Source organism: Lepidochelys kempii, chromosome 6, assembly GCF_965140265.1.
Source record: "Lepidochelys kempii isolate rLepKem1 chromosome 6, rLepKem1.hap2, whole genome shotgun sequence".
In the NCBI taxonomy this organism is placed as follows: Eukaryota; Metazoa; Chordata; order Testudines; family Cheloniidae; genus Lepidochelys; species Lepidochelys kempii.
The window spans coordinates 35,263,812-35,275,672 of NC_133261.1; the positions used below are offsets into that span (position 1 = coordinate 35,263,812).

Consider the following 11,861-nt stretch of genomic DNA (forward strand, 5'->3'; position numbering starts at 1 on the left):
TTCACTAGTGCTTTTTATGTAGCCCGGTGTAAAATGAGGCAAATTTCTAGATGAGTTGATGTACCCCTTGTAAGATCATTGGGTCCCCTAAGGGACATGTACCCCTCGTTGAGAACCACTGAGTTATAGGAGGAGGAGCCCTGCACTTGACAAAGAGGATTAACGCAATTTCAAGGAACTTTACCTAGCAGGGATTATAATCTGCTCGGGGTTGCCTTGGGGACATCCATATCGTGAATCTGACAAGAGGGTTTCTTTCTGGGCTAACAAGCTGAAGTTCAGCCCTAAGGGAGAGCAGCTGCAGCGGAGGGTGCATCGCCCCTGGGAGCCGCACGGGGTCGGGCAAACCCCGCTGCGGGGCCCGCGGAGCGCTTTCCCCGAGGCGGAGCCCCTGCTACAGAACCGGGAGCGCCGCCCCTGCCCTGGGAACCGGCCCGGGGCTGAGCTCCTCCCGCGGCGGGGGGGGAAGGAGGGAGAAGCAGCCCCGGGCAGGCGGCGCGCGGCGGCGGCCATTCAGCGCACGCGCATTGTGATGCACTGTCCGTGTTCCACGCGCAGGCCCCGGCCCGCGCGGGGCGAGGGAAGCAGCGGCGGCAGCAGCAGCAGCAGCGGCGGCCGCGGCGCCTCGGGCTGCAGTCGCTCCCAGCCCCCGCCCCGGGCCTTGATAAGCGCGGGGGGAGAGGCGCTGCTCCCTGCCCGCCCCGCCCCCGCGGTGCTCCGAGACGCGCTGAGTGCCGCCGCCGCCGCCGGGCGGCCCGAGGCCCTGCCCGCCCCTGGGGTTGTTGGTTGAGGGGCTGCCTGGCAAGGCCCCCCTGCCCCGCGGAGCCTACAGCACAGACCGGCTCAGGGGAGCTACTTCCCGGCCCCGGGCGCCGCCGCCGCCGCCTCCCCGCCGGGGGGCTGTTCTGAGGAGCCTGCCTGGGTCTCTCCGGCCCAGGGCCCGAGGAATGGCGAGCGGCCGGCCAGCGAGGCGGGCCTGTGGCGTGGCTCAGCGCACGGCGGGGCTGGCTCGGGAGGTCCTGGAACGGGCTAAGCGGCGGAAAGTGAGCTGGCCGGAGCCTGTGGTCAGTGTCTGGAAACGGCGATTCCTCCCCGCCTGGCTTTTACTAAGGAAGCCCTAGGACCAGTCAGGGCGGCTCTCCCTCGTGCTCCGGGAAGAGTCCAGGAGTCGTTAGTCCGGTGCTAGTCTTAGGCGTGTGTAGCCACGTTAGTGTGGAGGGTGGCGGCCTCTTCTGATTTACACAGGGCGGTTATGGATTTGGGGGATGCTGCCCTCCCCCACGAAGGCCTGCTTGCTGAACCAAACAAATCCAGACTTTATGTGGCTAGAAGAACCTCAGATTCTCTTCTCTGACTCTGTCGTGTCAGGTCTGTAACAATGCATTGATGACACTGCTTGTGGACGACAGGGCTGTAACAATGCCACAGTGGAAACCTGGCCTTATTTTGGCCGGCTAAAAATACTTTTTAAAGGTGGCAACCTTCCACAACCAACTTATCCTTGTATGCTTTCTCTAGTGCCCATCCCTCTTGTTTCTGCCACTCTGCCAGAGAATTTCAGTCCATTCTCGCTGCTTAGGCAAGAGTGGAGATGGGGGATTAAGTTAGGGGTCAGGGGAAGCTGAGAGAGCCCTATATGTCTTGGCAGATAGCTCGTGCAAAACATAGAGCTGGCCCTGAGTTCCACATATGCCATGATAAGTAGACCCTACCACTAGTCCTTTATGTTTGCACATCTGTTGAATAGCATTTTTGCTTAATATAGTTCTGCAGTCTTTCTGTATTAATAATAGCTAAATTTAATATATGTATAAACACTTGGCACATACAATTGCCTTTTTATCTTCAAAGCATTTTGGGGATCTAAAATATGCAGTTGTTGTATATGACAATGTAACACACCTGGCCATATTAAGTAATTTGCAAGATGATTTGAAAAATAAAGTGAGCAGTTGAGCCTTTGTTGATGGGAAAAAGGTCCACTGTTAAGTGGTGTATTCTGGTAAAAAACACTGAGCTTTAAGTAAGAGCACCATTTGAATTATATAGAGGGTCCCATACCCCATAGCTTTTAAGAATAAATATTGTAAGGAGTCAGTGCAGGTTGACTAAAGATAGGATTTTCAAAAGCACCTAAGTGACTTGAAAGCACAAGTCTCTTTAAAATCTCACCCTGTGTTCTTTTGGGTATTTAGATGATTTGCTCAGCACGCACAAATCATGTTTATCTCCATCACCATAAACTCCCTCCAGAGTAATGCAGGCTAACTTGCCTGCAGCACAATAATGCTTTAAGTAGCCAAATCCCAGTCTTGCACAGTGGTGTTAGCTCCCAAAAAATCCCCCTGAAATTTCAATTTTGAAAGACTTTGTTTAGTTCCTGCCTGAAATTGTGTGCTGTTAAACAGCTGTCACATCTAGCCCTGCAGGTATCTGCATTTTAGTGATGGATGAATTGGTGCCAAGATATTACAGTAATTTATACTTCAGCTTATTAACTGTGGCTTTCATTTTTTAAATATGAAAAATACTTTAAACAGTGTTCTCAAACTAAACATTTACTGGTGCTTGGTACTTTTTAGGTCGTGTTTAATTTATAGTGATAGAGAATTGTATAACACCTTACAGGTAAGGAGACTGGGCCCTTCCCTGAATAATTTAAATAAATTGTCTGTGTCTATCTGCAGACACTTAAATTGGAACAAGGTGGTACGTTCTTTATTGCTCACGCAGGGAGTGATCATGCTCTGCTGAAACTCATTCAACATGGTCACTGAGTTGACTCCCCTAGATTTTCTGCCATGTGGACTTGAATCAGGCTGGTGTGTAAATTGCGAAATAAATATAAGACAGAGGATTGCAAAAGCATCGCCGCTCGACTTGCTGACTGAGTATTGCCCCAAGTCAAGACAGTGCTAACCTTTAGCTTTGAAGGTGACATGTTAACTGCAATTGTTCAAATATTGTAGACCCTTTAAAATGGAGGCAAATTGAATGTAATAGATTTATTCTGAGAAAGCTGTAAGGTAAAGAAGGATTGAAAATACCAGTGAATATAAACTAATTCATGTGAACCTCAGTGTCAGAGAAATGTTATATCTAAGGCTGGTCTGTACTGAGAACTTACATTGGTATAGCTGCGTCTCTCAGGGATGTGAAAAGTCCTTACCCTGAGAGACATAGCAATGCCGACCTAGTCCCGTGAGTAGACGGAATTCTTCCATCAACCTGTCTTTCCATTGACCTAGCTCCCGTCTCTTGGGGGGGAAGGGAGAACCTCTCCCATTGTTGTAGTGAGTGTCTATGCTGAAGCACTACAGCTGCAGTGTTTTAAATATAGACATATCCTTAATGATTGTATCCCATGTCCCATAAGGGCCTATCATATGAATGTGCAGGACTTAGACATGTACAGTGTTTACATTTTAATTAGCTATAACACATGAGGACACTTGAATATCCCTTAGTACAATGTCAAGCTTGGTTACCTTTCCATTTGGTAAACAGTCAAAGCCAACATGAAATCTTCAAGGCTGCTTAACACATAAATTAGTATCTAACTCGGTGCTGTATCTCTTTGAGAGAGACTGAGGTCAGGTAATTGTTTCACATAGTGTAGCAGTGGGTTGACTGGATGTAATCCTACAGTAAAGGTCGTTGTTGCCTCTGATGTATGTTACCAAGGATAGAGTAAAGCCAGCGTGGCATAGTTTTTAATTGCCTACGTAACACACAGTATTAGGCTACAGATGGTTCAGTTTCACCATGGAGAAAACTGTCAGAACTCATCAGCATTTTGTTATGTAAGCTACTAGCATCGCTGCAGTAATGTCCAATGGGACTGGCTTTATGAATTAAACGAACAAGGCATAAGCTGCAGAGGCACCTCGGCAGGTTTTTGCTTTGAAACAAATAACATGACATAATGACTTATACACGTGTGTTTAATCACAGGAAGAAGATTCTGAACGTCTCAATGCAGCATTTGCTTCAATAGTGGAGTTCATGAGTCGAACCACAAAGGAGTGTGAGGTAAATTTTATGCGAGGAGGGATGGGGGGGAAATATTCTAATGTTGTGCCTGTTAGTGGCTCAGTTCCGTTGCTGTTAGGGAAAACTAGGAATGAATTAAAGATTCAGAGCAACCTCACAAGTTGACCAATAAGAGCTTTGGTAGTGGCTTCTAGGGCCCTGTCTAAAACAAGAAATCTTGGGACATCTCCCACCCTTACCATGCTACCTGTGTGAGAGCAAATTTAGACTGATGATTAGCATTTTTACCACTGTCTTTTAAACCTGCTCTGTGTTGGGTTAGATAATATGCTGGTATATACACCACCACCTAGCCTGTACTTACATTCCCATGGTTACTAGCATCAGTGGAATTATAATGGAGTCACAGCCTAAGGCGGCTGCCCATTTCTTCCTCTCAGCTGGAAGAAAAGTTTGATTATGGGATGGTGATGGACAGAAAGAGAAACTTCAAATGGAGGAGCTATCCATTGCATAAATCTTATCTGTACTAGATAAAACTTGCTAAACACTATTTACCCTTGTAAACTGCCCATGCATCTATACACACAATTGCTTCCAATGGTACACAGACATTCACACCACTAAAGTAGTTTTGTTTTGGACAGCACCTGTCAAGGCTGAATTCCCACTCTGTCACTCCAAGTGCAGAAAGTGGGGGCTTGCAAGGATTCTAAAAATTAATACTTGCCACTCCAGGCTTGTATTACTCTCCCAAGGTTACAGTTTCTCTCTGACCTTGGGTTGGTAAACGCTGCCACCAACCAGATGCAAAAAAAACCCCTTTGAACCCAGGAAGGAGCACTTGGGAATTCCTCCCTGTGGGATACCCTCAAGCAAGCGCACGCGCGCACACACACCTCTCTCTCCCTACCTCTCCAGGGAAGAGCTGAGAGAAAATAAAGGAAATTAGCTGTGGTTACCAGCTAATCAAACAACATGCACAAACCTCTAGGACACCAAAAATCCAATCCTGGTCTTAAAAAAGGTAAATGTTGTTAAAAACAAAAAGGAAAAAAATACATCTGTAACTTAGGCTTTTTACTAGATCTTAAACAATTCCAAAAATTTAAGCACCCAAATAGCTTTCTTGGGGGTTCAGCTTAAAGGTTACAAGCAAACAAAAGCAACTGGGGTTAGCACACAGGAGATCCACAAGCCAAAATAAGAAATAAACCTGATAGCATCTAACTAAATGTTCCCTATTAAAATTATTTCTTCTAGGTATGGAAGATACTTTTTCATACCTGGTTCAAACCTCACACAGCATTTCTGCTTGTAACATTGTGTCCCTGCAGCCAAGAAAACAGACAAAGGGAAAGTTTTTCCCAATTTTAAATTGTTCTACCTTCCCGTTGGCTTTTTTGGTCAGGTGCCCACTCCCTTTTTTTTTTTTTTTTAAACCTGTGGGCTTGTTAACCCTTTACAGGTAAAGCAAGCAGAGAACAGACCAAGAGGGATTTTACAGCTAACTGGCTGTCTGGATGTCCATTAAAGGGAGTTACTCCCCACCCCCACCCCCTGCCCCCTTCATGTATCACAGCACCTTTTATAATTTCTAAGCATTTGTGTAAACACTAGTCAACCATCAATCAGGACAGGAAGTTCTCTGTATTACAAAAGAGGAAGCTGGGCAAGAACCTAAGTCTTGCCACATCTCAATGGAATCAGTAGCAGAGCTGGGATGGGAATTTGCGTCATTGGCTTCCACCCTTCATGCTCAGTCCACTAGACCATGCTGTCTAATATACTCTCCAAGATCATAATTTTGGGAGGGGGGATTCTCTTACACACATTGAAAATCTGACCCTAGAATTTATGGGTAAGTGTAATTGAAAATCAGTGGAACTTGGGTTCCTAAGTTACTAACTCACTTCTGAAAATGGGTCTTAGGGAGCTAAATCATTTAAGCACTTTTGGAAAATTTTACCACATGTCAAAAGTTTTGCTGACTTTTGTGATGCAGTGATATGTAATACATTATCCATTATGTCAGTGTAGCTGTTCTTCTATTTTTATGGAATTTTGGGCACCCATACAATATAAACAAAAAAATTAAACTAACCAATTGCCAAATATAAACTGCTTCCATTTGTAACCTCAAGGAGTAAAGCAAGGGAGTGGAATTGGAAACAAAAATGTCTACTGGCCACATGTCTGATCAGATGGAGGAAATAAGTAAAATGGAACTTTCTACTTTTGCAGCTAGGAACCCAAAAGAACAAATCTACACATGCATATTTCATGTGTTTCGTTTGAGTGGGAACAGCAGATGGCAGTAGAGTCATTCTCAAGTACTTTGAAGGGGTTGGTTTCAAGTCACTTGATGCTTCAGGGTATAGTCCTGTTTCTAACATGGGAACAGATCAGCTGATTTAATTCAAAAGGTCAACAGTGGTGGGTTTCCATTCTTTAGTTTTTAACTGTGAAAGAAGGGATTTCTTAGGTGTGGTTGTGAGGTTTGGCTATGTAAACCTCTTTGCTTTAACTGTCTTCCAGAAATATTATAGCTACGTGCCAGCAAGTAGATGCCAAGAGAATGAAATTAAACACATCTGCAGATATCACAGCAGACATGCAGCAGAAAACTTGTTACAGACATTGGAACAAGGGGTAAGTGTACTGCTCATGTTTAATTTAATTCTTTTCCTCATCCAAGACATGGAGATGTCTGCATAATGTTCACGGGATCTCCCTGTGTCTGCTTCTTCTCCAGGCCCTTTTGTCACACTAATCTGAGTTTCAGTTCAAGTGTTCAGATACTATAGTAATGAGTGCCAATGGTGCCAATATAAGAATCTGAGCAGAGGTTGGCAACCTTTCAGAAGTGGTGTGCCAAGTCTTCATTTATTCACTGTAATTCAAGGTTTCGTGTGCCAGTAATACATTTTAACTTTTTTAGAAGGTCTCTATATTATATAACTAAACTATTGTTGTATGTAAAGTAAATAAGGTTTTTACAATGTTTAAGAAGCTTCATTTAAAATTAAATGAAAAAATGCAGATCTTATCAGTTTAGTGTGATCCTTGCCCTTGCTTTTCCTTGCTGAGTTTTCCAATGTCTGGCCTACATTTGGATACTTTAAGCTGGACACAGGCTTCTGAGTGATCAGTTGTTAACTGGCCCCGAGAGGGACAGAGGACAGATTTCATGTGTGAAGATACCTGTTCACACAGGTATGTGGATCCAAATGCTGAAAGCATTGCAAACGCAATTTTCTTCAAACAGTTAAATTTCACTGGCAGGGACGTCCAACAGGTCAGAATAGAGGCCCCATGCTCTCTCTTGGTAGCTTCAAGTGCAGATCTCCAAACTTTGATGTCCACATTTCTGAGCTTTTTAACTGAATGAGCTGCATTTCGAAATCTTCAACACTCATCCACTGAAATACAGACAAATCCAAGTCGCTTTCGTTGAACTTTTCAGGTTTCATTAGAAAAGAAAGCATTGGGCCAAATCGTTGAAAATCTTGAAATCTGTCAGAAAACTCTGATTCCAGTTCTTGCATGTACATTGCAATCTGTGACACTGACGGTGCAACACGTCGATAGCTCTTTTACGTGTTGGAAGTAGCAGAAAGTCGAAGTTCAAGTATCCTGAGAAAAAACTGCTAGTTTTACTACAAATGCCTTCCAGGGTTCATAAAGAACTAGAAACATTTGCCCTGCACCGTGGAGACAGGGGTTGAGCTTGTTTAGGTGAGCGGTGATGTCAGTTAGAAATATGAGCTTACACAGCCATTTGTCATCATCCAGTTCGGGGTAGTTTTGTTCTTTTTCCGACAAAAAGGTCTTGATTGCTTCAAAACCGTTTACAAAGCACACCAAAATTTTGCCATGACTTAGCCTCCGAATGTTGCTGTGAATTGGAATATTGTTATAAGCATGGTCCATCTCTTCTAGCAGTGCTTGAAACTGTCAGAGTCAAAGCAGATCGAGCAACAAGGAAATTCACAATTCGCACCACTGTATTAATCACATTATTAAACTCTGAATTAGAAATTTTAGCATACAGGTTTTCTTGATGGATGATACAGTGAAATTTGACTGTCAGGCGGCCAATTTGATCTTCAAGTAACTTTACAAATCCCTTCTGTTTTCCAACCCTAGCAGGAGCACCATCTGTTGTCACACAAAATATTTTTCTGATGTCAATTCCTCGTTCTTCAAAATGGTTTACTAAACTTTCCACTGTATCTTCCCCCTTTGTGGTGCCATGCAGGGGTTTTGGGCAAGAAAGTTTCTCTTGGATTTCATTGGAGACACAATATCTTGCAACAACTGCCAAACATGGCAAAAAGAAAAGGAGTACTTGTGGCACCTTAGAGACTAACCAATTTATTTGAGCATGAGCTTTCGTGAGCTACAGCTCACTTCATCAGATGTTTACCGTGGAAACTGCAGCAGACTTTATATACACACAGAAATCATGAAACAATACCTCCTCCCACCCCACTGTCCTGCTGGTAATAGCTTATCTAAAGTGATCAACAGGTGGGCCATTTCCAGCACAAATCCAGGTTTTCTCACCCTCCACCCCCCCACACAAATTCACTCTCCTGCTGGTGCTAGCCCATCCAAAGTGACAACTCTTTACATAATCAAGTCGGGCTATTTCCTGCATAGATCAAGGTTTTCTCACATCCCCCCCACCCCCATACACACACAAACTCACTCTCCTGCTGGTAATAGCTCATCTAAACTGACCATTCTCCAGGTTTAAATCCAAGTTAAACCAGAACATCTGGGGGGGGGGTAGGAAAAAACAAGAGGAAACAGGCTACCTTGCATAATGACTTAGCCACTCCCAGTCTCTATTTAAGCCTAAATTAATAGTATCCAATTTGCAAATGAATTCCAATTCAGCAGTTTCTCGCTGGAGTCTGGATTTGAAGTTTTTTTGTTTTAAGATAGCGACCTTCATGTCTGTGATTGCGTGACCAGAGAGATTGAAGTGTTCTCTGACTGGTTTATGAATGTTATAATTCTTGACATCTGATTTGTGTCCATTTATTCTTTTACGTAGAGACTGTCCAGTTTGACCAATGTACATGGCAGAGGGGCATTGCTGGCACATGATGGCATAGATCACATTGGTGGATGTGCAGGTGAACGAGCCTCTGATAGTGTGGCTGATGTTATTAGGCCCTGTGATGGTGTCCCCTGAATAGATATGTGGGCACAATTGGCAACGGGCTTTGTTGCAAGGATAAGTTCCTGGGTTAGTGGTTCTGTTGTGTGGTATGTGGTTGTTGGTGAGTATTTGCTTCAGGTTGCGGGGCTGTCTGTAGGCAAGGACTGGCCTGTCTCCCAAGACTTGTGAGAGTGTTGGGTCATCCTTTAGGATAGGTTGTAGATCCTTAATAATGCGTTGGAGGGGTTTTAGTTGGGGGCTGAAGGTGACGGCTAGTGGCGTTCTGTTATTTTCTTTGTTAGGCCTGTCCTGTAGTAGGTAACTTCTGGGAACTCTTCTGGCTCTATCAATCTGTTTCTTTACTTCTGCAGGTGGGTATTGTAGTTGTAAGAAAGCTTGACAGAGATCTTGTAGGTGTTTGTCTCTGTCTGAGGGGTTGGAGCAAATGCGGTTGTATCGCAGAGCTTGGCTGTAGACGATGGATCGTGTGGTGTGGTCAGGGTGAAAGCTGGAGGCATGCAGGTAGGAATAGCGGTCAGTAGGTTTACGGTATAGGGTGGTGTTTATGTGGCCATTGTTTATTAGCACTGTAGTGTCCAGGAAGTGGATCTCTTGTGTGGACTGGACCAGGCTGAGGTTGGTGGTGGGATGGAAATTGTTGAAATCATGGTGGAATTCCTCAAGGGCTTCTTTTCCATGGGTCCAGATGATGAAGATGTCATCAATATAGCGCAAGTAGAGTAGGGGCTTTAGGGGACGAGAGCTGAGGAAGCAATATTGTTAACCTATCCAACTATACTCTCAGCCCAGCAGAAGCAGCTGTTCTATCTCGGGGCCTCTCCTTCTGCCCCTCCACCCCCACGAACATGATACAGTTCTGTGGTGACCTAGAATCCTATTTTCGACGTCTCCGTCTCAAGGAATATTTCCAAAATACCTCTGAACAACATACTAATCCACAGAGGTCTCCCTGCCAACACTACAGAAAGAGGGATTCTAGATGGACTCCTCCTGAAGGTCGAAACAGCAGACTGGACTTCTACATAGAGTGCTTCCGCCGACGTGCACGGGCTGAAATTGTGGAAAAGCAGCATCACTTGCCCCATAACCTCAGCCATGCGGAACGCAATGCCATCCACAGCCTCAGAAACAACTCTGACATCATAATCAAAAAGGCTGACAAAGGTGGTGCTGTTGTCATCATGAATAGGTCGGAATATGAACAAGAGGCTGCTCGGCAGCTCTCCAACACGAGTTTCTACAAGCCATTACCCTATGATCCCACTGAGAGTTACCAAAAGCAACTACAGCATTTGCTCAAGAAACTTCCTGAAAAAGCACAAGATCAAATCCGCACAGACACACCCCTGGAACCCCGACCTGGGATATTCTATCTACTACCCAAGATCCATAAACCTGGAAATCCTGGGCGCCCCATCATCTCAGGCATTGGCACCCTGACAGCAGGATTGTCTGGCTATGTAGACTCCCTCCTCAGGCCCTACGCTACCAGCACTCCCAGCTACCTTCGAGACACCACTGACTTCCTGAGGAAACTTCAATCCATCGGTGATCTTCCTGATAACACCATCCTGGCTACTATGGATGTAGAAGCCCTCTACACCAACATTCCACACAAAGATGGACTACAAGCCGTCAAGAACACTATCCCCGATAATGTCACGGCTAACCTGGTGGCTGAACTTTGTGACTTTGTCCTTACCCATAACTATTTCACATTTGGGGACAATGTATACCTTCAGATCAGCGGCACTGCTATGGGTACCCGCATGGCCCCACAGTATGCCAACATTTTTATGGCTGATTTAGAACAACGCTTCCTCAGCTCTCGTCCCCTAAAGCCCCTACTCTACTTGCGCTATATTGATGACATCTTCATCATCTGGACCCATGGAAAAGAAGCCCTTGAGGAATTCCACCATGATTTCAACAATTTCCATCCCACCACCAACCTCAGCCTGGTCCAGTCCACACAAGAGATCCACTTCCTGGACACTACAGTGCTAATAAACAATGGCCACATAAACACCACCCTATACCGTAAACCTACTGACCGCTATTCCTACCTGCATGCCTCCAGCTTTCACCCTGACCACACCACACGATCCATCGTCTACAGCCAAGCTCTGCGATACAACCGCATTTGCTCCAACCCCTCAGACAGAGACAAACACCTACAAGATCTCTGTCAAGCTTTCTTACAACTACAATACCCACCTGCAGAAGTAAAGAAACAGATTGATAGAGCCAGAAGAGTTCCCAGAAGTTACCTACTACAGGACAGGCCTAACAAAGAAAATAACAGAACGCCACTAGCCGTCACCTTCAGCCCCCAACTAAAACCCCTCCAACGCATTATTAAGGATCTACAACCTATCCTAAAGGATGACCCAACACTCTCACAAGTCTTGGGAGACAGGCCAGTCCTTGCCTACAGACAGCCCCGCAACCTGAAGCAAATACTCACCAACAACCACATACCACACAACAGAACCACTAACCCAGGAACTTATCCTTGCAACAAAGCCCGTTGCCAATTGTGCCCACATATCTATTCAGGGGACACCATCACAGGGCCTAATAACATCAGCCACACTATCAGAGGCTCGTTCACCTGCACATCCACCAATGTGATCTATGCCATCATGTGCCAGCAATGCCCCTCTGCCATGTA

General features: G+C 45.2%; 2 protein-coding genes across 3 annotated transcripts in view; one reads left to right on the forward strand and one right to left on the reverse strand.

The window, feature by feature from the left end:
• DENND2B (DENN domain containing 2B) overlaps positions 1-514 on the reverse strand; it is a 308,156-nt gene extending 307,642 nt beyond the window's left edge. The window contains exon 1 of one of the 2 annotated variants that reach the window (XM_073347509.1): positions 185-514. The gene's annotated coding sequence lies outside the window, so the exon portion shown is untranslated. The other variant, XM_073347508.1, reaches the window with a different exon arrangement.
• The window catches only part of AKIP1 (A-kinase interacting protein 1), a 14,525-nt gene continuing 3,091 nt past the window's right edge, over positions 428-11,861 (forward strand). The window contains exons 1-3 of the mRNA XM_073347524.1: positions 428-1,064; positions 3,955-4,032; positions 6,532-6,645. Of these exons, the coding sequence (XP_073203625.1) occupies positions 948-1,064; positions 3,955-4,032; positions 6,532-6,645 (309 nt within the window). The 5' untranslated portion in view covers positions 428-947. The remainder of the gene's footprint in view (positions 1,065-3,954; positions 4,033-6,531; positions 6,646-11,861) is intronic.